The sequence below is a fragment of the Cervus elaphus genome, chromosome 18, assembly GCF_910594005.1.
Source record: "Cervus elaphus chromosome 18, mCerEla1.1, whole genome shotgun sequence".
Lineage (NCBI taxonomy): Eukaryota > Metazoa > Chordata > Mammalia > Artiodactyla > Cervidae > Cervus > Cervus elaphus.
The window spans coordinates 36,627,371-36,654,407 of NC_057832.1; the positions used below are offsets into that span (position 1 = coordinate 36,627,371).

Below are 27,037 nucleotides of genomic sequence, written 5' to 3' on the forward strand. Positions count from 1 at the left end.
ATAGGTGTATAGATGACATATTTTATATGTCTTTTCCTTTTATTCCCTCCAATTTGCTTTATGCTGCTTTTTTGAGGAATTTAGGAACTTTGAGGAAAAATGGAGTGAGAAGAAAGAAAAATAAGCAGATTTATCTCTTAATTTACATCATATTAAATATGATTAGCCTTCCTGGTATGAAATTTTTAATGACTGATTTAAATTGCTAATAATCTTTAGAAGAATTAGAAGCAACAGTATACTTTTTCAGAGCAGCTTGTACAGTGATTGACTTATTAAATTTTAAAGTCTTTCTCATATCTTGCTGTTATTTGAATGCATTTATGAAAGCAGTCAGTCATATTTGTTATAACCACACAATGTAAATGTTATTAAGCACACTAAACAATTTGCCTACCTGCTACCTACTACTTAATGACATTTACATGGGAAATTTGTTTGTCATAAGATGCTAAAGCTCATGTAAGTATGTTTTAAGTGCTTAATAGCTTAGCAGAAATATCCCTAGAGTGGGTTTGTATAGTATTTGTATTGCTATATCTACCAGAAAAGAATGGGACAAGCTAAAGGAAAAATGAGTGGAAAAATGTCAGATTGTTTTATCTTTGCTTATAAGTTTGTATATTTTGTTTTCACTGAAAGCATTTTGAGAAGCTTAACCATAAGAAAATCATGGCTTACAACATTTGTTCTCTTGTTTGTTTGTTTTTTTTTTTGAGACATTTGAAACATTCAGAAATGCATCTAAACAATTTTATTGCTAGTATATAGTACCTTCATGTTTAAAAAAACATTAAAGAAAAGGTTTTTAATATGAGGATCAAAGAAGACTGTTACTTTAAGTATGTCAGTATCTTTTAATTTTTTTATTGGAAAAAAAGTGGTTTTCTAAAATAAAATTTTCCTTTTAAATACAAAATAGCAAACAAAAATTTAGGAGAGTACTGGTAGTTTTCTTCTGAACCCTTTTCAAGTTTTAATATTGCCACAGATTTTCTGGTAAAAACTATGACTGGTGAAAACAAAATACCACAGTTGCTTGGACATTTTTATGATTTTTGAAGGAGTACTGTGACCACTGCCTGATTAATAGTAGGGCAAATGTCAAGTCACATCACTCTCTGAATGACACATAGAAATTTTCCAAAGTATATTCAGGCGTCTTTATTGTGAGAAAATTTGACATAGATCTCTGTCCCCCTTCCAAATAACAACATTGTTCTTTGAATTATTTCTTAGTTATAGTATTAATAGCATTGATTGCTGCCTAATTGTTCCTATTTTAACTAAAATTTTGTATCTTTTCTAATATCTATGTTTTTCATATTCATCTTGTCAAATCTGTATGAGAAGAAATTTTAAGAAAATTATTTCTTATTTCCATACTTATTTGAATGACATAATCTATGCAAGGGACTTCCCTGGTAGCTCAGCTGGTAAAGAATCCGCCTGAAATGCAGGAGACCCCAGTTCAATTCCTGGGTCGGGAAGATCCCCTAGAGAAGGAATAGGCTATCCACTTCAGTGTTCATGGACTTCTATGGTGGCCTAGATGGTAAAGAATCCGCCTGCAATGTGGGAGACCTGGGTTCAATCCCTGGGTTGGGACGATGTCCTTGAAAAGGGAACGGTAACCCACTCCAGTATTCTTGCCTGGAGAATCCCCATGGACAAAAGAGCCTGGTGGGCTCCAGTCCGTGGGGTCGCAGAGAGCCTGACACGACTGAGCCACTAGCACAACACGAATCTCTGTAAGTATCCACTTAGCAAGTCATTACTGCATTCTTACTTGATTAGTCCCAGACACTATCTCAGGCAGTCAGAAAACAGCATTCAGCATCCTCATGGAACTTACCATGTGGCAGCAGGGGACTGAAATATTCCATAAATAGCAATACAATGTATTAAGTATCGGGATAGAGGACATGAGGAAGGAAATTATTTTCTTTGAGGAAATAAGTTTGAGACTGTTCAGTTTCTCTCAGGATTATCGCGTACTGTTTATATATTTTCCTCTCCCTTCTCCCTGTCTCTGTCTCTTTTCTGTCTCTTTCTCTCTGTCTTTCTCTCTCTCTCTCTTTCTCTCCCTCCCTTACTCCCTCTCTCTCTCTTTCTTTGTAAAATGCTCTGTGATAAATATCTTATGCATTCCTATGACTGGATATCAGCCAACACTTAAAAAAAAAGCCCACACAAATCATGAGATGATATCTTATACATGTCAAGGTTCACTCTAGATATAAGTATTTATTATATATTTGTTACTATGATACGTAGGCATTTTGACATGAGTGCTATTTTATCATAATAAAAATATATCTAAGACAAGAGCAGTAAAGGGGAGGCTGAGCAGATGTCCTGCGTTGCCCTTATTAAAACAGGTAGATTTTTATGTCTGACAAGCAAGGCATGAATATAATTAAGCTCAAATGCTGGTACAGAGCTAATGGGGAGCGTTCATCAGGTTTGGAAGAGAATTTGACCCTTTATTTGAGTAGTATCTATTGTATTCCTTTTCTTGACATAATTTTCTAGCATAAATGTTACATTTTCTCCTTAACTCCTCATGATTCATACTCATTTCTTGTCCCCAGTAATCCATCCAGAACAGCCTAGAGGAGAATATTCTTTCATGCCTGTAGTCACATACAAACATAGCATGGTTTTGTGTGTATGCATATATTTCTTCTTATAAAGAATCCCTAAAGCCATGTCTAAATTTTGAGCAAAGTGTACATTTTCCCAAGGAGATTAATTTGAACAACAATACATAGACATTTACAATCCCAAACATATTTTGAAGTCACACTTCATATTAGTTTATTTTAATAAGGTGAATTCTATCCATGCCTTACTTGTAAGATGAAAATTTTGCAAATAATTACATAAGGACCATGTACCAATTTTTGCTTGTTTGCTACACCTGTTTCTCCTAGTGTGTCTTTTCCTCCCAGTCTTTTACACAACTTGCGCCTCTCCAGAGTGTTTCCCAAAGGAACCTTAGGGATAGCTTCCTTTAAATGGTGCCAGCCAGCTCTCTTCTCTGTATAGGCTCTTCCATGAGCTGGGACACCATGCCAGCATTCTTATGCGTATCATCTCCTCAAACTATAATACACTTTCTTTTTCACTACGAAGAAACTTAATTTTCTTCTTAGTTCTCTTGTAACTAAGTTGACCAAGATGACCAGGTTAGTAGTGGACAGAGCTGGGATGCCAGCATAGGTTGTCTGACAAAAAATCCTGTCCTTAACCTAAACTTGGGCCAGTGATTTTCAGTGTTGTTATTTATCACCAAGGAGACAAGATTTTCCTAATTTTATTTTTGCCCAAAGTAGGAAACTTACAATGGAAAACACGGCAAACAAACCAACAAAAAAGGAAGGTCATCTTATTTTTTAGGTATCGGTTTGGATTTGCCAGGATGAAGAAATCCCATTTCCTGACCTTGATTCCTGGTTCTCTACGCATTGCCCTCCCTCCGGTTACTCCCTTGGAAGTGTCTTTATATGGACTCAGTGGTGGTACTTCCAGATATTCTCTTGGCTTTCCAGTGGTGCGGTGTGAACGCAGTAGAGAACAAGCTGCAGTAGAGAAATACTACAGCCAGGCATGCTTCATTCCTTTCTCCTGTGTTGTAACATTGCTATGTTTTTTAGATTGGGCAGACATTTTCTCACAGGAGTTCTGAGCAAGCCTAAAGCTGAAAATCAACTGACTTCATCAGGTTCAACTGAAATGCAAATGTTGGCATCTCATCTATGAGTGGTTGGAAAATGCCTTTTTTTAAGTTTTGAGAAATGGATGAGTAGAAACTTGAACTGGGCTTTCATTTAGGAAAGTCGGCATTACTGTTGTCAGGTTTAATTTCTCTCTATCCACATGACAGCTTGTTTTTATGCAGAGTCTTTAATCACCAATTTAGGATTACATTTTGCCCATTAGATGGATAGTATGTCCAAAAACTTTAGCAGGCATTGAAAAGCAGTCTTAATTTTATAACTATAAAAAGCCTCCTAGATTATTTATCTATCTATAGAGGTTTATAAAAGAAACTTTGACTTTACCCTCAAATAGATGCTATTTCGACATGATTAGCCCAATGTAAATAGATCCTTGTACGTATGTATTGAGCTTCAAAAATCCCCACTTATGCTGCAGTACCAGCTTACATCATCACAGAGAGATTCATATAGAAGCTTTTCATATAATTACAAGTTGATGGTTTAAAATATACAGAAAATGGCTTGTTGCTTTATTATTAGATGTGATGAAATCCTGTGTTTGGAAAAGAAACTAAATGACCATTTCAGTGGGTTAATGTGTAACATTCATAAATGTTCCCAGTGCTGCTTTCATAACTTGAAGACCAAGGGAAGGACCTCGACCTTTCCTTTTCACTCTGCACTGTTAATCTAGTCAGAGATGCTTTTATTGAAGGAGAAAAACAATAGTTGGACATGACTATGAGGTAAGAAAATAGGGGAAAGAAAACTATCTGGGGAATTGGACCATGTGAGTGCTTTGACTGATGTTGATTCCAGGAGTTCAAAAGGAGAGGGAAACTAAATAATTTGGTTGTTTCCCAACCTTGACAAATAGTTTCATTTGACAGAATGAAATAATTAAGTCTTACTAAGGAATTTTTAATATAACTAAGTGATTTGTGGACATGAAAACCACGAATGTGTAGCAGTCTCTTTGTTACAGATTTTGGATGCCTGTAAGTTCTTGATTTTAGGGTTGTTTTTTTCCCTTCTGTATCTTTCTTCTCTTTCTTTAAATATTTATGAAAACTAAGGGATTATAGTGACCCTGAAATGTCATACGGTCTGGAGTATTCCCATCCTTCAGGCAGAATTGATGCCAGGGCTATGCTCTCCCATCCTAAATAAACCACTTCTCTCTTGCTATCAGCTTAGTTATATCAACCAGCAATAAAAACTCACTTCTAAAAAATAATTTCCTGGCATGGAATAATTGATGTTCCAAAAAGATTTATTAGCAACCATTATGCTGCATCCTAGAAATGAAAATAAAGGCATGTTTTTCCCCTTGAATGGCTCATAGACTTGCAAGTAGATAATTCTAATCAAAGATAGGTCTACAGAAAATGTAGTTCCTATGAATTGCAAAATCTAGAATGCTGGGTAGCCTTTTCAACAGAAGTTTCTGATGCCATGCACAGTTATTTAATTTTTTTTGCCATTATGGCCAAACTATAACCTCTTTGTCCTCCAATGCTCTGATCTATAAATTTTAGAGGTTTTTAGTGAGAATTACATGAGAGGATGTTCTGAAAGTGCTTTGTAAACATAGTAAGAAATCCTTACATTTAACACAGTATTTATATTTTTATATAGCACCAAGTTCTATTTTCCTCATTCTGTTAATGAAAATAGCTGTCTGGAAGTGGTAGAATATTTCTAAGACACACATTTTTCACTTCTCTCAGTATTACATCAAGCTACTTTATTGTAAACCAGACCACTAAATTTTGTTCCAGCTGTCTCTTGTATCTTTGTATTCATCATGAAGCTGACCTTGTTTTTCTCTTTGGAACAATATTATGTTTAGTTATTGAATTTTTTTAATTTATTTTAATTGGAGGCTAATTACTTTACAATAATGTGGGTTTTGCCATACATTCACATGAATCAGCCATGGGTGTACATGTGTTCCCCATCCTGAACCCCCCTCCCACCCCCCTTTCCACCCCATCCCTCAGGGTCATCCCAGTGCATCAGCCCCAAGCACCTTGTCTCATGCATCAAACCTGGACTGGCGATCTGTTTCACATATGATAATGTACATGTTTCAGTGCCATTCTCCCAAATCATCCCACCCTTGCCTTCTCCCACAGAGTCCGAAAGTCTGTTCTTTATATCTGTGTTATTGAATTTTTTATTGAGGTGTAGTTCACACACTGTAATTTATTTTCCTTTTGCTGTGCAGTTGAATGATTTTTGACAAATGCATATCATCACATAATCCCCACAACCAGGATATAGAACTATTCCCTCAGCTTCCAAGATTGCCCTGTGTTCTCCTTTGTAGTCAGTCCATGCTCGTACTTCCAGCCCCTGGCAAAGCAAAAATTTTGACCATTTAGGGAACATAAAACAAATCACAAGCATGAAGGATGGTGTATTGTTTTTTCTTTGTTATACCTTTAAAAAAAAGTTTTTTTTTTATTGAAGGATAGTTAGTTGCCTCACAGTGTTGCGTTGGTTTCTGCCGTACCTCCACTTGAATCAGCACAGGGATCCGTGCGTCCCCTCCCTCTTGAACACCCCTCCCGTCTCCCCCTCACCCCACTCCTCTCTCCGGGTTTTCACACAGCACTGGGTTGGGCTCTGCATGTCACACAGCAAGTGTCCAAAATATGCAAGCAGCTCATACAGCTCAATACCAGGAAAACAAACAACCCAGTCAAAAAAAGGGCCAAAGACCTAAACAGACATTTCTCCAAAGAATGTGTAAAGACATACAGATGGCCAACAAACACATGTAAAAGTGCTAAGCATCACTCATTATTAGAGAAATGCAAATCAAAACTACAATGAGGTATCACCTCACACAGGTCAGAATGGCCATCATTAAAAAAAAATCTACGAACAATAAATGCTGGAAAGGACATGGAGAGGGGAACCCTCTTGCACTGTTGGTGGGAATGCACGTGGATACAGCTGCTATGGAGCACAGTATGGAGATTCCTTAAACAACTAGGAATAGAGCTACCACATGACCCAACCATCCCACTACTGGGCACATACTCTGAGAAAACCATAGTCGAAAGATACACATGTGCCTCAGTGTTTGTTGCAGCACTTTTTACAATAGCTAGGACATGGAAGCAACCTAGATGCCCATTGACTGATGAATGAATACAGAAATTGTGGTGCATATACACAATGGAATATTGCTCAGATATATATAAAACACACACACACACATTTGAGTAGTCCCAATGAAGTAGATTAACCTAGAGCCTAATATACGGAGTGAAGTAAGTTAGAAAGAGAAAGGATGGTGTATTTTAAGAGCATGTAGACATCAGCCCTAAATGATCTAAACCATAGAATGTTCAAGCAAGAAGAGACGTAAGGCCTTCTTTGCCAAGGTCAGAAGCTGATAGTCTATGGGCTGGATCCATTCCATTCAACTGATGTCTTTGGGCTGCCCAGTGTCTTAAAAAGCACTCAATCTTTAAAGGTAGATTTCAAATACGAATCTAGATTTCTGGCATTGTCTGAAAAACTGAAAAGTCTGGCTACACTGAGCCTATGGCATTTTTCACATGGCATTTATTGTCGGGGTGTCTTCTTCGTTGTCCTTTTTAAAGAGGACTTGTACTGTTTTCCAGTTTACCAGAGCGAAGGATTGATGAATAGGCAGAAAGGGGGCTGTTTACCAATCAAGTGATCGAAGGTCCTTGGCTCTGAGACCTTGTCTATTCTGAGACACAGTCCAAAAACACTAATCAAAGGGCGAGCGAAGGGACCTAGCATGCCTCTCCTCACGGTGCCACTATTCATTACCCTTAAAGAAGGGGAAAAAAAAACACAAAACTTTCAAAGTGTACTGTCAACTGAAGATCAGGAAGGAGGTTATCAGGGAAAAAAATCCTATTATGTAATATAAAAGGGCATAAAATTACCCAGTGATGTAACAGAAGGAAAAATAGCTCATCTGTGTTCTAGTTAAGAAATGCCCCCCAATAGTCTGGCTTGGGATTTTATGTTCTCAAAAGTCAGTCTTCCTGTTTCCACTTTTGCCCACCTAAATCCAACCTCAGGTAGCTTCCAGAGTGATCCTTTACAAATGCAAATCACATTGTGTCAAGCACTTGCTTGAAAGTCCCCAGTTGTTCCTTATAGTTTGTAGGATAAAATCCAGATAGCTTTGCAGGGGCCCGCAAGGCTCTTGCCCCCTCATTGACCTTGTCTCCCAGCTCCCTTCCCTCACCCGCTGAGCTCCCACCACACTGGCTCCCGTCTGGTGTGTGGGCAGTCGGTCTCCTCCCATCTCATGAAATGAACTGCTAGTCCCAGTTCTGGTGGAATATTCAACCTCCAGGTGTTGTTAATACTCAGCTCAAACCTCACCTCGTCAGCGGGGCCTTCCTTGCTCAGATTAGGCACACTCACTCCTTTCCCCATTGTTCGCTGTCACATTAAGTTCCACTCTTCAGTTGTTTATTTTTTATTTCTCCTTGAGACAGGATCTTGCCTAACTGACCACTCTCTTCCCAGGTCCTGGCATAGGTAGCAAGTGCTCAATAAAAATTTGTTGACAGAGTAAAAAAATGGGTAACTTTAATTAGCTGGGAGGAGGAAATTTTTTAGTCTCCTTTCCGGAAGTGAACACTTCAGTTATTGGAATATTAGGATGTTTTAAGAGCCAAAGAAAGGACATTTTAATAGCAGGCATTGTTTTGGACAGTCATTTAGAGTTACAAAAACGAACGCACTTTCATTAAGTATTCACTTGGCCCCTAGATTAACTTTATATCTCTTCAGTATTGGCAAGAAAGGATGTTTTTCAGTTTAGACTTTTAATTAATGTGAATAATGGACCAGGACTTAGAAAGTTTTTCTCTCTTGTTATTTAACTTTGGCTCTTCTGATTTCTTCCCTAAAGTGCACAAAATGACATGGAATATTTTGTCTTGAGTCAGAGTTCTTCTCTAAGTAGACCTCTTGATTTGAAAGCCCTCCAACCTCTGCATGTTGTTTCTGAGAACAGTTGGTACATACCTAATCTATTTGTGAGTTGAGACAGAATTTTATCATTATTTTTAAATCTAGTTTCCTTGGAGCTTAAGGGAAACGTTTTATTTTCCAAAAGAAGTATTTTACATGTATTTAAAAGCAAAAAAAAATCCTTGTCTTTTTGCCATTCCCCAGGAAAATCTGTCTTAAAATCTGAGGCAAAATAAGAAAGTGATGAGTAGGGTCAAAGGTCATTTTGCATAGTTTAATTCAAACACTTGTGCTGAATTATTTGTTGACAATTTCAGAAAATCAGATGTCTATCCGAAACAGATTTATTCCTTATATACTTCTGTGCTTAGTTTGATATTCCATTTCTGAAAATATTTGTGGGGACATGAGGGATTTCTGTGGCTAAAGTTAAAATATAAAATTTTTAAAGACATTTTATTCAAAAGCGCTATGCTTACATTAGCTTCTAGACTTATATCAAACAATGTAACTTGCACATTGAATTAAATGGGTTAAGGTGTAAAGATTAACAGCACAATCTTTAAATGTTATTTAACGAATTTTACACCATTTGCTAATAGAATATATGGTGTTCAACATGGAATATAAAACATTGAAATTATGGACTTGCTATACTTATTACCCTGGCATGGATTGATAAGAATTGAAGAGTCAAGTTGTAATACTTGAACGTATTAGAGATTTGGATAAATGATCATGCTGTCTGGTCTGTAAAATCTCCAGTGTGAGCCTGTATATGTGTGCTACATATGTGGAATGGTCATGGACCGCCTGCAGCCTTCTTTAATGTTCAGTACACTTGCTATACTGAACTGACTCATTTGGAAAAAACCCTGATGCTGGGAAAGAATGAAGGTGGGAGGAGAAGGGGATGACAGAGGATGAGATGGTTGGATGGCATCATCGACTCAATGGGCATGAGTTTGAGTAAACTCCGGGAGTTGGTGATGGACAGGGAGGCCTGGCGTGCTGCAGTCCATGGGGTCTCAAAGAGTCAGATACAACTGAACGACTGAACTGAACGGACACTTGCTATACAGTAGCATGGAAGATCCCCTAAAGGAGGGCATGACAACCCCCTCCAGTATCTTGCCTGGAGAATCCCATGGAAAGAGGAGCCTGACAGGCTACAGCCCATAGTGTCGTAAAGAGTTGGACCTGCCTGAAGCGACTGAGGACGGGCACACAGCATGGAGAATACAGGGCCACACTGACAGATGAGATTGAGCGAAGATAAAAGGAGCAGAAGCCGCAGCTCAGCCATCATCTTCTTCATCCCAGCTGGGCTCCCCACCGGAGTAACTCACCTGGTGTCAGACGAACGGCACCGGGTGTGCTTTGCAGATGGAGCCTCAGCCGAGATTACACAGGCGTACACGTTTATCTGTCACACAGATGTTTCTTCTTGTGTTTTCTAGCCAGCAAGGCAATGGCTCAGCTTTGCTGGGGGATCACCTCCAGATGTTCAACCAAAGAGAGACCCTGCTACCCCACTGAGAGTCAGCAGACAGCTCCTCCCTGTAGCTGGGGCCCCTGAGCGACAGTACAAATTAGAAAAGGGTTAACCCATCCCTTCTTGGTGGTGGTCATAGTTGTAGTTCAAAAACACATAGAGCACAGCGTAGTCCAAACACTGGATTTCCTCATACGTGGTCAGAAACTTGCAAATCACATCAAGTAACTCTTTATTTTAAAAATCCAAAATAAGTCAAACCTGGCATGTGGATCTTCTGAGACTTTTGTTTGCATATTTTCTTGATGTTAATTACTAATTTTTCCACTCCAGCAAATTTGACTGTTTAAGCAAAATCAGCTTGAGTCAGATATCTCAAATAAGAAGTTTAGATTAACTCCCTCCATGCATTTATAGTTTGCCAAATTGTCTCCAGGAGATCCCATTTATTTCTTTTGTATTTTTAGAAACTTCACAAAGAGCACATTTTATTCCAGAAATGGTGAAAAAGATGTCGTTATTATTCATGTGGATGTTGGCATTCACTTTATAACTTGGGGAGAAAGAAACATGTCAAAGCTTTATTGCTAAGTACAAATTAAGTTTTCAGATATTTATGAAGACGAGAGAGAAACAGGATAAATTCTAGATTTTTGGTTTGTGCAACCGGATAATGGTGTTTACTCAGAGAAGGAAAATTAGGTGATCAATACATTTGTGTACAAATGGAATAAAGGTTATCTTTGAGCTACTCAAAGTTTCTGGTACCTATTGGAGATTCTAGATCTAAGGGATAACATTAGGCAAGCAGCTGAATTATGTAAGTTTGGAGTTGAGGGGAGACATTGATTTGTTTATATGAATTCAGTTGTTGTTGGAATATAGCTATTTCAGAGTAGAAGGTATAAAACATTCTAGGTGTCTTTTCTGGAGATGATTCAGCTTTTGAGGGGCATGAAATTCCTTCTCTATAAAATAAGAATTTGAAGAATGTTGTTAGAAAATTTTCAACTCCAAACATTTTATATCTATACGATCTCCACTCATAAGTCACTGTTTTGTATCAAGAAATGTTTCTTTTACAAACCATTAAGGAATTCTGCCCTTAGAAGAAAATTGTTTTGCCATCTGGCCTTCTCATTCAGTTATCCCAGCATTATCCATTCTGGCACTTATTTCTCTCGTACTTCAAGTCCGGCAGAAGTGTAGGTGAAGCCAGAGGCGCTGGGACAAACAGCGCTGATTCTGTGTTGCACACTGGAAATCGTTTTACACACTTTCGGGTGTGTCTCTATGTCAACGAGGTGGTAAATACTGATCAGATTTGACTAAATGATGTGATTTCTGGGTACTCCAGTGACTTCAGGAGTGCATTAACAGATCAGATTTTCTGTTAGAGGTTTTCAGTTTAAATGAACATATGAAATATTCAGTGAACACTCAGCATTTTGTCAGTGTTAAAGATTTTCTTTGACATATTTGCTATCTATGGGAAATTATATTTCAGTAAATTCACATACATCTTATCTATTCGTTGGCTGCACCACCATTAGTATTATAAATCTCTTACTTTCAAAGATGCTTTGATTTTGTCATGTTTTCTTTTCAAAAATACTTCATCCTGACTGCTCCTGTTAATATCTGATTTCAAGTGCCACTGGATTTGGTATTTATGCAGTCATTACTGACTTTAACAAGAGAGATTTCAGTCAGTTAGGATTTCCCCAGTGGCTCAGCAGTAAAGAATCTGCCTGCAATGCAGGAATCACAGGCGGCACAGGTTTGATCCCTGAGTTGGGAAGATCCCTTGGAGGAGGGCATGGCAACCCACTCCAGTATTCTTGCCTGGAGAATCCCATGGACAGAGGAGCCTGTCGGGTCACAGTCCATAGGGTCGCAAAGAGTCAGACATAACTGAAATGGCTAAGCACACACTCGGTGTGGATGAAAGCCTAGTTTGAGTGAATTCTAAAGAGACTGTGAGAAGAAAAATGAAGACAATGAAGAGAAATAACTCAAGGAGATTTACTGAGGAAGGTACATAATGTGTGTTTTTTGTTTTTTGTTTTTTTTGTGAGGTGATGGTGGGACCAAGGGAGGTTACATTTAAGACGGATAGTAAGACTGAAGGTGTCCAAGTGGAAGTACTCCAGCAGAGATGGGAAATGAGTGATGGAGAGCCAAATGGAAAATTGCAGGGATGGACAGGACCCAGAGCATTAAGCTGAGGGCTGGACTGAGATAGGGATGCAGACCTTTCTTCCACTGTTAGTAAGCAAGGGCGAGTGGGACGGCTTGGTAGCAGAATGTTGAATTTCTCTATTTTTGAATGTCTGTTTTCTCACTGAAATAAGAAGCAAAAATAACAGGAGTGAGGAAAAAGGTCTAGATAGTAGGAGTTTGAGGAGAAAGGAGGTACTTTGAAGTAGTCATTGAGAGAGTGAGAGAAAATTAGCTAGAGAAATGTAGTAGTATTTCCAGTCAGCACTGAGGGTCCATTTGAGGGTTATGATCACGGATGTGAAGCAAAACACTCAGCGTGATTGTAATTTGTTTATTTGTTTCCTAGCTTATTCAGCTGCTTGGGTTTGGCAGAGATTTAATATTAACCAAGGTTGGAAGTCTTATTCATACAGGAAAATCCATATTGAAAAGGGCAAGGGAGTTGAAGTTAGTAATAAGGGAGTGATATTTAATGATGAAGAGTGGAACCTAGTCCAGCAAGGAGGGAAGCTGAGGAACGAGGGTGGTGGGGGTGACAGGCAGGGAAAATGTGGCAGGTTCAAAAGCTTGGAGAGCCCTGCAGAGGTGAGGAGTGGATCAGGGTCAAAATATTCTGAGGATGAGCCTGAGGAAGCAAATGATGTCTGAAACTGAGGTTTAAGAGCATGTACAGCCACCAACAAAGGCCAGATCACTGGGAGCTGAAGTAGAGTGGAGGATAAGACCATTGGAGGTTATGAGGTCAGGACACTGAGAAGCCATGCTGGAACTGAAGCTGAAGAGAGAAATAGCAACAGAAAAGTCTTTTTACTTAGCGGGTGGTATCTGTGACTTCCTCTTGGTTATTAAATACTCCCTGTGGCCAGACATCCAGAAGCTGAATAAGATGCAGAGTCACCCCTAGGAAGCAGGAACTTTTGACGTGGCATTTCCTGGACACTGGTCACACGTGCTCCCTGGCTGACCTTCATGAATGGCCCTTAGTTCCTGTCCTATAGCCACACATCCATAGAGTTTTGCTTTTTTTATCCTCTTGCCCTCACAGAGGCTCTTAGGGGGAGGATCTTTTGACCACCTTGTGAAGGCATCTGTTTGACCCACCAGTATCGTTGGCTCATCAGCCCTGATGAACTCGCTCCCATGAACTTTTCCAGCTAAGCTGGGGTATCAAGAGGTGGAATTTCCACAGCTCAGCAAGCATACATCCAGAAGATGAATGCAACAATTTTCTGGCAGATACTGTCTCGAAGGGGCTCTCGCAGTCCCCTTCACCTGACTGATATGTTTTCTAATTTAATGTCTTCTCCCCACAAAATCCTCTAGCCTGCTCTTGCATGTTGTCTTAGGTGAGTGAGGAGGTCAAGGTAGCAAGCCTGGCTGGTGATCTCTTTCTCTGTGTCTGTCCACCTGTGTCTTGAAGAATGAGTGGATGTTTGTCACTGAATGTTCTTATCCCTGGTGTCCCAGCTAAACCTGGAGCTTTTCAGTTAAAAGCCTGCTTCTTTTCCGTGGTGTTACGTGTTCTTTTTCTAGCCAATTAAGTGGAGTTCTACAATTGTATAGTCAAAATTCAGGAATAATACATTGTCTCTTTTCTCCAAAATCTCAGTCTTATATATGCTTTATCCTAAGTTATATTTTATTTCTGTAGAATCTTATTCACAACTCAAATATATTATAAACTGGGTCACTGTTTCCAGAATCATCTTCCAGCACTCTCTCCCTGTCTTCCTGTGCTCAAACCGCACCGACCTTTCAGTTGCTCAGACACACTGGGCTCTCCTCCAGTCCACACACTGTGCCTTCTGCCAGCAGTGCTCCCTGCCCTGATTTCCACTCCTCACACACATCCAACGCCTCCTGTCCATCCTTCATATCTGATGTCTCAGCCTCCCCAGTGAGACTTTCCTAAATCGTCCACACTTCCCTCCTGTTTCAGCTAGTGTGTATTCTTACAACACGCTGTATTGCTCCCTTTTCCATTTACCATACTTGAAAATAAGAATAAATTTATGCATCTGTTTGGTGCCTTTCTAACACTCGAAACTGAAAGCTCCCTGAGGGCAGGGCAATGGCTGTTTCCCCAGTGCCTAGCAGAGAGTCTGAAACATGGTTGGCACTCAATAAATATTTGCTGAACAAATGAAAACTCCCAGTATAATTCTTACTACAGTGAAATTGAAGGGCTTTGTCAGCATACACAAGGCCATTTGAGGTTGTGAGCACTGGAGGAAAGTCTGAGGTTAAGACACCCTTCAAAATTTGAGTCCTTACGTATTCTAAACCTACAGGATGTGTCTAGCTTTGAAAAACATAGGTGTGAGTGGGAGATAAATTTGAATTTTTCATAGAAAAGTCTGTATTCATGATTTTTGTGTTGGTATTCTAACCGTGCTGCTCATCATAATAGTTGGTATGTTGCTTACATGGGCACCGACTCAGCAGAAAATTCTGACCACTCTTTGAAACACAGTTCAGGATCTGCGATAACCAGTCAGCAGGCTTCTTGTCAAATGAAACAAAAGGCCTATGTGAGATGAAATCATCGTGAGAATTTTTCCCCGTATAACAAGTTTTTATACATGGCATTTTGCTATTGTTCAATTTAGGTGTATTGCCAATTATCTTTTTAAATTATAATTCATACACTTCTAGAGATTAAATATGATTTAATTTAAAAATAAAAGGTCTAAATAATTTTCAAATTCAAATGATTCCTTGTTATGGTCCTATTCTTTAATTTATATTTGGATATTACTAAAAAATTCTGTGCTATCACTAAATTCTGCATCTTTTTGAAGTTCAAGATTTCAAAGTCAATATTTCCACTTTTCAGAGGTATACATAGCTCTTTTATCATTTGACCATTTGGGTATAGGAAAATTAACAGACAAAAGCACTCTTAGAATTTATGCTTCTGTCTTATACCGTGGTTGCCATTTGTTGGAACATGAGATTGGGGAAGTTTTTCATTACCTTTCTATTAATATTATTTCTGCTACACTTCTTCTTTTAGGGAAAAAATATTCTCAGGTTTGCCTGGATTAAACTGATTCATTACAACCTGTCCTGTGTGAGTTTCATGGTTTCCAAAGGAAAAGTTCATTATTTACCCTTTTCCCACCATTTTTTAAGTCGGTTAAAGAGTGAACTATTTTTAAAAACAAAACATTTAAAGACCTCATTCCCTGCCTAGGACACCAATATAGTATGGAATTGGTGGGACTGCTTCAAATTTAGTATTGCTGAAGAATTTCATTGCATACAAATTCATTCCGAAAATGATCCTCAGAGATTAGAAATCAGGGTGTACTGAAGTAGAATTACAGGAAATCAAAGTGTATATTACTGCTCTGTTACCACCAAGAACCACTGAATATTGAACCCCTGAACACTCTCTTCTAGCTGCTTTCGAAATCTATTGAACAACTGAAGCAACCAGGCAGTCACCTCGAGGAAGCGGAGGAAGAGCTCCAGGGGGACCAAGCGATGCAGGAAGACAGAGCGCCCTCTAGTGGCAGCAGCGCTAGGCGCGACAGCAGCGCTTGTGTGGACGACACAGTGGGACAAGCTGGTGCTGTGAAGGTGAAGGAGGAGCCCGTGGACAGTGATGAAGATGCTCAGATCCAGGAAATGGAATCTGGGGAGCAGGCTGCTTTTATGCAACAGGTAATAGGCAAAGATTTAGCTCCAGGATTTGTAATTAAAGTCATTATCTGAATATGAAATGCATTGCCGGTTTTGGTAAATGGATATTATTTCCTATCCGTTTATATCTCTGAATGATTCGATTTTAGTGTTTAAGGATTCTGATTAATGCAGATATATCTATATATAGATCTTTCTATATACTGATCTCTATATAGATAGCAAGGTTTCTTGAAACTCTACTGGGAAGGAAATACCTGTTACACTAAACTTATACTACATCAGTATCCAAGTGATTAATAGGCTTTTAATTCATCCCAAAGCCTGCCACACCAATTACGTCTAAGGAAAACGAACTCACTGTTGGTTTTAGTTTATCTGTTGAGATCAGTGACTGCTGGATAGTTTTCCAGTCTGATCAATGAAACATTTTATTAGTTACTGATTTTTTTTGATATGTAGAATTCAATTTTCACATTGTTGTACATAATGTATCATACTACAGTCTTGAACCCTATTAAAATTAGTCAGCCCCTTCCTTCCTCTCTCTTTTTTTGTTAAGTGAAATGTTCTGGTTACTATGCCAGTAGTCCTAGGTTATTGTATAGATTGCAGTTGAAAATATTAGAAATAGAGGTGGTTCTAAATATATAGATGCAAAGTACAGCACTATTTTAAATATCACATTCTGTCTCACCTAGTACTGCTCATTTCATTTTTATCCTGTGTTATTTGATGACATTGTTTATTGAAAAAGATCAAATGGAGCAGATGCAAATGCTGGCAAGAGCTAAGTGCCGCTTTATGGTCCAATCAGATATGACATTGTATCTGCAGCTGTGGAAAAAATAGTAACAGTTTGATTATTATCTGACCTGAAGTCAAAAATCATGTTTGAAAGAAGAAGGTGTGTCATATTTGATAATCGTTATCACTAGGATCTCTTCAGTATAATTCCATAATGACACAATGTATACCATACTATTTTGGCAAATAAAAAATTAGGAAAGTTAGGTTTAACAAAAGAATCTACTTGTACATAATGCACCTTCAGAAGGACGGTGTCCTTTGATGCTATGAAATGCAAACAACTTTGAAGGCAACGGAAGACTGTTTATTTAAGTCAGTTCTTTGTCAGGTTCCCGCTGTTCTACAGAAAACTGTTTCTATGAGGCTGAACAGGAAATGCCTTGTGGAAACAGGAAGTCCAAGTGATTCATGTACTGAGGAATGTAGGGGAAAAAACGGAGGATAGTGTTTTACTCTGTCTGTTTTTAAAGGGCACTCTATGAATTGATTTATTGTCTAAGAAAATAACACCGCAAGTAGGGAAATTGTTAAGGAAGCTTTTCACTGGAACATTTCCTTCATACTCTCTTTTGATATGTTTACCTTGTTTTATAGGTTTACTTTTGTTAAGCTAGTTAAAGATTCGTTGTATTAAGACCCCTTTAATATGGATAATCCAAATTGACCTAGAATCTTTGTGAGGTTTTTTTCTATTAAAATATTTATATTTCTAAATCCGAGGTATTTTAAGGTGTAGTATCCTGTTTCAAAGGAGATATAGCAGTTTTGCCAAATGTAGACCTTGTATAACTGTATGTTACTGGCACGTGTTGTTTACATTTTGCTGTGACATTTAAAAATATTTCTTAAAAAAGGTTACTGCTAAAGATACATTATCCTTTTTTAAAAAGTCTCCATTCAAAGTAAAGTAACATAACTAGAAGTTAGAAAGTTTAAAACTTTTCCATATAATGAAAGTCCTTCGATAATTTGACAAATAGCTGTAATAGGCAACACTTCCTACTACCAACATATTTTGGTTAGTATATTCCTTCAGATTAAAATGACTTTTTGTCAGTTATTTTGCATTAAAAATATGGCATTCCTAAGATAAAATTTTATATTTTTTCCATCTCATAAATATACATTTTATTTAAAATCTTTTTGCAATCTCATAAAAAAGGGATAGTGCATCTTTTAAAATACATTTTATTTGGGGAGGAACATGTGGCTGAGCAGGCTTTTGTATAATATTACTGCAAAGATATGTAATCACAAACAAAAAAAAAAAACCTATTTTTTATAGTGTCATTTGAGAGAGCTTCATCAGTACAGTTGGTGGACATTAATTGTTTGAATTTGATAGTCTTTGAATTTAATCAAGAAACTACCTGGAACCAGTGAAAAGGAAAGCTGGACTTAAATAATCTTAAAACTAATTGATAATTGTCTCTTTTAAAATCTACTGTATTTATTATAATTTACACCCTTGAAGGTGATCTCTTGTTTTGTGTTGTAAATATATTGTTTGTATGTTTCTCTTCTTGCCTTCTGTTATAAGTCTCTTCCTTTCTCAAATAAAGTTTTTTTTAAAAGATCCCCTTTCATACATATGGCTTTGTGTAAACTTGATATATTTAATCGAATTTGAAACTCATGCACTAGGTCTCATATACCAAAATATATTGCCATTCTTTGTTGAAACAAGAAAATAAAGATATTTTGAGCAGTTACTTCTAATGCCATTAAAAATAATAAATCCAACAATAGTCACTTTAACCAATTTACAGCAGCCATTATCAGATAACAGACACATGTAAAATTTGTTGCAGTCTTATTTTCCCCGCGTGGCCTATTTCATATGTTATCATCTTTGATGTCAACTTCTAAATATAAAATTTTATATAAATAGGTATCAGTCACTTTAAAAATTCTTTTTAAAAAGGTTAATATAATCCCTTGAATATAACAAACACTCAATAAATATTAAAATGAATAATTCTCTGTATCATAATAGTTATATCTATTACAGTAAGAACCTGACCTACAAGTACAAAGTGACAGTATGTAAAGAAAAGAGTATTAAATGACCTCCCTTTATGTGGAAACAATGATTATAATAGTAGTGTGAAGAACAAGGGGCCTGAGTCAGGTGAGGGGACCTGGGCCCTACACACCCTAGAGCCACACTCATGGCTCCTCTTCCGCTCAGTTGCAAGCAAAGCATTCCTCATGATCTGTGATTATGTGTATTGGGTTCAATAAGTTAAAAATATTTGTCTTATATTCTTTGGTTCCCTTAATCTAAACTTCAGTAGTGTCACATGAGTTAAAACTAATTCTGTAGCTGATATCATTTACTATTACAAAGTGGATTATCATTCTGTAAACCTGTAAATTTGATAATTTGGTCAGACTTGTGGGAAATATCACTGATTCTAGTCATAATTTCCTGAAAATTGCCTTTGGACTATAAAATTATAAGATTACTTGCTACTAGAGATCCTTAAAAAGATGGCGAAATCAATTAGATAATGATTTTATACTATATATTTGATTTCAGAAGTGTAAAGGGACTGTTTCAGTATGTATCAATGTTAGAAGCTCTTCTAGTTTCTTCAGAATAGTTTTTGCCAGCAACGGATAACCATTTACATTTCTTCCTCCGGTCGTCAAGGCCTGCCTTCTTGGTGAAAGGGGCTGCTGAAATGGAGACTGCTACTTTATATAGTTTTGAGAAAGGCAGCTTTTTAAAAAAAATTTATGTTTCTTCATACTTATTTTTTTCTAAAGTATGTTAAAAAGGAACCAAGATACTAAACATTTTTTTGAAACCTACTACTCAACAGATATATAGGTGGACAACAGTATATATTTTTTTAAATTTGGCGTTCCTTTGTGACTTTTTCCACTAACAGAAATATACAATTGTGGGTATATTAATGATGGGTTAACAATTATAAGTAATCCAGGTTTACAAATTATAACTGATTATATTATAACCAATTACAATCTCATATATATATATATATATATATGTATTTACACACAAGAGAAAGAGTTTGAGAGGTAGATTACCATTCCTTTTATTATTTATCATTCCTCCAACTGGGTTTTAAAGGGAAAGTATGGGTGGGGGGCAATCAAAGAACTCAGACAAATGAAACAGGATATGAGAAATGTGACTTCAGACTATTTATGTTTTAAAAGTTGTCTGTCCTCGCTTTATAATAACTTCTTTAAGGCTTGTAGATGGTAGGGTTTAGACAATGCAACTTTGGGAGACCATCTGACTTACAAGAAGACTTTTATTTTTAACTGTTGCAAATATATTATGTACTCGGTGTTGTTATAAACACTTTACATCTGTTAGCACATTAGTCCTCCCAGCAGCCTTACAGGGTCAGTATTATTGTCCCATCATAGAGATGAGGGCCCTGGGACACAGAATAAGTCAAATCAGGTCGAGGTCACCCAGTCAGTGGCAGTCTGGCTCCAGTTTGAACCTTGGCAATCCCACACCAGCCCTTGTTCTCAGCTTCTACCACTGAGCTGTATTTGTGCAACAACTCTGCTTTTATGTCCAAGTTTATGAAATCATTAGCGATTTCTTCTCTCTCTGTCCATCAGCATTTCCAGACTGTTTTGAATCAGTTTCCTCTTTCGGTCACTGCTGTAGGTAAAGGGATTGTTGTTGTTTAGTTGCTAAGTCATGTCTGACTCTTTTTGTGACCCCATGGACTGTAGACCACCAGGCTTTTCTGTCTTTGGGATTTTCCAGGCATGAATACCGCAGTGGGTTGCCATTTCCTTCACCAGGGGATCTTCCCAACCCAGGGATCAAACGTGCATCTCCTGCATTGGCAGGTGGATTCTTGACTGCTGAACCACCAGGGAAGCCCACAGAAGTCAGTATATGATGTTGTAAAAAGGAAAAGCAAGGATGTTTGTCTTGAGTTCTAGACCTCTAATGGTTTTCCTATTGAAAGGTGCATAGAAATTGTCTTGAGGGAATCTGTTGACAGTTGATATTCTGACCACACCCCACAGAGGTTCTGATCTTGTCCTAAGAGTGCAGGAATCTATGTTTTTCAAGCCCTTTGTGAGAGTCTGATTCAGACACAGTGCTCTGGAGGCTGCCAGGGGCCCTTTAAACCACTTCCTAAAATGTGTCTTGATTTTTCATAGCTTTTACCTACAATCCTTGGATTCTCCGATTCTTTGTTTTCATAGTAGACTGGCTTGTATTTCTTGTATATTGTTCTGTTTCGCCTGCATGTTAACTCAACTATGGGTTGAGTATAGTTGAAGTATAACTATAGGTTTCTGTATTTACTGCAGTTACTTCTTCGATGTTTGTCCCTTTAGTTTCTCTCTTCTGATTGAATAATTTCTTAGCCTATTGTGTGTGTGCGTGCTGCATTGCTTCAGTTGTATCCAACTCTGCAACCCTATGGACCCCAGCCTGCCAGGCTCCTCTGTCCATGGGATTCTCCAGGCAGGAATACTGGAGTAGGTTGCCATGCTGTCCTCCAGGGGATCTTCCTGACCCAAGGATCAAACCCATGTCTCTTATGTCTCCTGCATTGGCAGGAAGGTTCTTTACCACTAGCGCCACCGGGGAACCCCTCCTAGCCTATTATAGAGTATTAATTCATCAAGACTTTGCAAATTATTTTTCCTCATAATTTCTGAGCTATTTGTGGTATGTTCTTTGTGTGTGTGTGTGTGTGTGTGTGTGTGTGTGTGTTTTATTGAGATAAAATTCATATAACATAAAATGCACCATCTTAACCATTTTAAAGTGTAGAATTCAGTGGTTTTTAGTATATATGTGGGCTTCCCTGCCGGCTCAGATGGTAAAAAATCTGCCTACAATGAAGGACACCCAGGCTGGATCTCTTGGTCAGGAAGATCCCCTGGAGAATGGAATGGCAATCCACTCCAGTATTATTGCCTGGGAAATCCTATAGACAGAGGAACTTGGCAGGCTATAGTCCACGGGGTCTCAGAGTCAGACACAACCGAGTGATTAAGCAAAAAATAATAATAATATATTCATGATGATGTACAGTGATCACTACTTACTAATTCCAGAACATTTTCATCACCTCAAAGAAATTCTGTACAATTAAGTAATCACTCTTCCTACGCCCTCTTCCAATTCCTGGCAATCACTCATCTAATTTATGTGCCTATAGATTTGCCTTTTGTGGACATTTCATATAAATGAAATCATATACTGTGTGGCTTTTTGTGAGTCTATATCTGGCTTCTTTCACTTTTCGTATTATTTTCAGGTTCATCCATGTTGCATCAGGTATCACTGTGTTATTCTTTCTTATGTCTGGATAATAGTCTGTTATATGAATACACTATGTTTTGCTCATCTCTTCATCAGTTGATGGATATTTGGATTGCTTTCACTTTTTGGCTTTTATGAGGAATGCTGCTGTGAACATTTGTGTAAATATTTTTGTTCTAACATGTTTTCAGTGTTTGATGGTATATAGACCTAGGAGTGAAATTACTGGGTCATCTGGTAACTCTGTTTAAGTTAGGAAACTGCTGAATTGTATTCCACAGTGGCTAAACTATTTTATCTTCCCACTAGCAATGCACAGGGAGTTCGAATTTCTCCACATCCTCTCTACCATTTATTACTTTCTTTTTTTTTTTTTTAATTGTTGTCACCCTAGTGAATGTGAAATGTTTGTTCATTGTTGTTTTGATTTCTATTTCACTAATGACTAATGAAGTTGAACATTTTTTTTTCATTTAGTTACTGGTTATTTGCTTATCTTCTTTGGAGAAATGCCTAGTTAGGTCTTTTGCCCATTTTTTTTTTTAAACATTTAAAACTCTCTCAGAATCTTTATTACAATCTCACCTCGTGAACTAGGGCAGGCAGAAAAGCCTTTCTGGCATTATGATTTTTTTAAATTTATTTTAAATTGGAGGATAATTGCCTTACAATATTGTGTTGACTTCTGCCATACAACAACAGGAATCAGCCGTGAGTATGCATATGTCCCCCCTCTAGAACCTTACCTGCATCTCTGCCTCCACCCCCCCTCCCCCCGCCAGGTTGTCAGCGAGCACTGAAGTGGGCTCCTTGTGTGGTACAGCCTCTCATTAGCTGTCTCTTGTGCATATTGTAATATTTATGTTTTAAAGCCACTCTCTCGGTGTGTCTCATGCTCTCCTTCCCCTGCTTTTGCCCATTTTTAAATTGCCCTGTCTTTTGACTGTTGAGTCATAAGAGATTTTAAATACATTCCGGATGTGCATGCTAAGTTGTGTCCGTTGTGTCCGACTCTTTGCAACGCTATGGACTGTAGCCTGCCAGGCTCCTCTGTCCATGGGATTCTCCAGGCAAGAACACTGGAGTGGGCTGCCAGGCCCTCCCTCCTCCAGGGAATCTTCCCCACACAGGGATCGAACCCACTGTCTTGTGTCTCCTGCACTGGCAGGCAGGTTTTTACCACCAAAGCCAACTGGATGCTAGACCGTTGTCATGTGTATGAGTTGCGAATGTTTTCTCCCATTCCATGGGTTGTCTTCTCATCTTCCTGACAGTGTCTTTTGATGCACAAACGTTTTTAACTTTATCGAAGTCTATTCATCTATTTCTTTTTCTTGTTATGAATATGTTGCTTAATGTGACAAAGATATGTACCTATGTTTCCTTCTAAGCATTTTATAATTTTATAACTTACTTTTAGGTATTTGATATGTTTTGAGTTATATACATTGTTTTTATTTCTGGCTGCTTTTGTGTTATTTTTTAAAGAGATGAGAATTTACTGATTGTTGAGCTCCACTTGCTCTTGCATCGTCTCCATTTTCCTCATTTCTAGTTGATCTGGTCTTGCTTTTCCGCTATCCTGGTGTTCTCTGTTGCTTCCAAGATTTCCATGGTGCTTTCTTTTTTTTTTCCTTGTCAATTAATTGCTATAATCTTGATGTTTATTATATCTAATATAAACTGGAAAATGTTCTGTATTTTTCCTTTAAGAAATGCTTTTTTCCTTGTGATCTTTAAAAACAAAATCAAATTTATTGTTCTTCATTTATATAATTTGAAAATTCTATCTTGGTGTTACTCATTTTTACTTATGTCTGCATTGCACTTCCATTTTGTGATGAAGTTATTATGTTCAAGTCTTTGCCTTTTGTTCTCCTGTTAATGGAAGTTCTGCAAAGAATCCTGTATTTGTATTTCCAAACTGGTAGCCATGTGTAGCTATGAAAATTTAAAATGTGACTGATATGAATTGAGATATTATTTAATAAAACATCAGATTTCAAAGACATAGTATAAAAACAGGTTTAATAATACCTAAGTAATGATGTCATACTGCCTTCCCTGGTGGCTCAGTGGTAAGCAACCACCTGATAATACAGGACACATGTGTTCAACCTCTGGGTCAGGAAGATCGCCTGGAGAAGGAAATGACAACCCACTCCAGTATTCTTGCCCAGAGAATCCCATGGACAGAGGAGCCTAGTGGGCTACAGTCCATGGGGTCACAAAGAGTCAGACATGACAGCGACTAAAACAACAACGATAACATATATTGATTACATATTTAAAAATAGTATTCTTAATGTATTAGGTTATATAACATTATTAAAATTTATCTTTCTTGCTTTACTTTCCCCCTTTAATATGGCTATTAGAGTATTTAAGATTGTAGACATAGCTTGCATTTGTGATCTGAATTCTGTTAGTATACAACACTGCTTTTAGATCATCTTCCTCTCATGTTAATAAATGGATCTCACTACCTCATTTTGGAAATAGTTGGGTATGAAATCTGAACAAATGAATATTTTCCCTTGCCAATATCTTTCTATTGCTGTTATTTAGTCTAATAAATAGGTATAAAATGTGTTAATAGATCTGTAGCATGTTAAGGGTTTAAGGATCTCTTTACTCTACCTTAAAGACAACTCGGAGTCTATCAAGGTGTTTTATTAATACTGTCCGTCTTAGAGACAGTTCACTCGCCCTCCACTCTCATCTCAGTTGACAAGTTCATCTTCTGAAAGTGTGCTGCTGCTTCTCACTCGTCCATTTCTGTCTTTCAAACCACCGTTAGACACTGGGATGGACTATCAAGTCACCTTTGATCATCTCTTCTTTATCTCTTTATTTTTTTCTGAAAATATATATTATATTGAAGTATAGTTGACTTACAGTGTTTCGGGTACATAGCAAGGTGATTCAGTTTTATGTATACACATAGATTATTCTTGAGATTATTTTCCATTATAGATTATTACAAGATATTGACTATAGTTCCCCGTGCTAACAGTTAACCTTCTTTATCTCTTATGAGCAGTTGGTACTCCTATTTCTGGTTTCCTTGCCGTCATATTTCTTTACTCTGTCTTTGGCTCTGCTTTTCCCAGTCACTACCATAATTAATACTAAAACAAATTCCTTTTTAAAAAAAAAATCATCGCAAGAGCTTCCTTTCATTATCAGTGTCCTCTTTTACTAATTCAGTTAACTTACTGTCAAGTTACAATACTACTTTTCCATTCTCTAAGGCATAACCTACAGTAACATCTCCCCAATCTCTTTATCGAAAGGCCATCATCCAGTTTCAGTCCTCATAATTCAACCTTTATATTCTGAGTGGTAACTTATCCCTTCTAATCTAATTTAATCACTTACCATGCAAAGCAAATTTCCAATTTGGAGTTCTAATTGCATGAGTTTCAGCAAACTTTTTCACTGTCTGAAATGTCCTTAACATCCTTTTTCAAAATTTTCTCTTTCTCTGATGTCTCTAACCCAGCCAAACTATTCTGTCAACTTAGAATCAATTCCATAGGACTTACCATGTAGGTTTTTCTTTTATTATTACCTTTCTGTCTTCACGTCCTTTTGCCTTTTAAAGCAAGGGAAAATATACAGTGCTCCTGGAACCACACAAGGAATTTCTGAAGGGCTCAATTAAATCCCATTTGAATGATTTTTGTTTTACATTTCTCTTATTCAGATTTCTTAATAGTTAAAGGACATTTTCTTCCATGTCATGATTACAGGTTCACTTTTGTTTTCTAATGTGAAATGTAGACTCAGTTTTTACTTGTTGGACTGTTTATTGTGCTGAGTGTCTGCATTAGTGACATTTTCCTTAAGCTGGCTCTAGTAATAATAGTTCCTCTTTCATTTTCAGCTAGGTTTAAATGATGGAAATTTTTTCTTGATGAATTTTTGTTATTTGCTACTACCCAGAACTTACGACTTTATTTTTCTTAATTTGTGTTCTGTATTAATCATTATTCAATTATAATATCTGATGGAAATTTTTACTTATAAATACAGTATCTTAATTTTCATAGCCTCTTTACAGTACAGGTATCTCAGAGATATTGTGAATTTAGTTCCAGACCACTGCTATAAAGTGAGTCACATTAATTTTTCAGTTTCCCAGTGCATGTAAAAGTTATGTTTACACTATAGTCTATTATAAAGTGTGCAATAGCAGTATGTCAAAAAATGTACACATATCTTAATTTGAAAATACAGCTGTGGGGAAAATGGCACCAATAGATACTTGAGCCAGGTTTGCCAAAAACCTTCAATTTGTGAAAAAAAAAATATAGTCTCTTCAAAGTGCAGTAAAGTGAAACACAATAAAATGAGGTATGCCGGAATTAATTTTTCTATGTCCATATAGTCTATATAATTTTTGGAACTTGGAGCTTGGAAAGAAGACAAAATTATTCATACTAAGAGAATGAATCAACCTCACATTTACGCATATTTAATTAAGGAAAACTATTTCTGAACCTAGAAATTATGTGTTGTTTTGACTGTGTATACCACAAACTTGAACAGTGGCACTGTCCTTGAGATTCATGTGTGGAACTGTGTTACTGGTGTAGCTGCTTAGTGATGACAATGGTAATTCTTTAGTTGGACTGAAGTTCCAACTCTTAACTTCATCTGCCAGCAGCTCTACCTCCAAATTACTTAATTCTGCTGAGCCTCAGTTTGCTGGTTTATAAAATGTGATTAACAATTTTTACTTTTATTGGGGAGTTATAAAACATAAATGTATTTATTTGAGTAACACCAATGCATGCTAGCAAAATTGATGCTGAGTAAAAATTATCAAATGTTATTAATATTATTAGGAACTTCTTGAAACTTTAG

The 27,037-nt window shown here is 37.3% G+C and overlaps 1 protein-coding gene across 8 annotated transcripts in view; it reads left to right on the plus strand.

The window, feature by feature from the left end:
• HDAC9 (histone deacetylase 9) overlaps positions 1 to 27,037 on the plus strand; it is a 986,419-nt gene that overhangs the window by 616,787 nt on the left and 342,595 nt on the right. For 7 of the 8 annotated variants that reach the window (XM_043872548.1, XM_043872545.1, XM_043872546.1 and 4 more), the window contains one exon: positions 15,829 to 18,457. In XM_043872548.1, the coding sequence (XP_043728483.1) occupies positions 15,829 to 16,143 (315 nt within the window). In that variant the 3' untranslated portion in view covers positions 16,144 to 18,457. Of the gene's footprint in view, positions 1 to 15,828; positions 18,458 to 27,037 lie in introns of those variants that run through there. The other variant, XM_043872541.1, reaches the window with a different exon arrangement.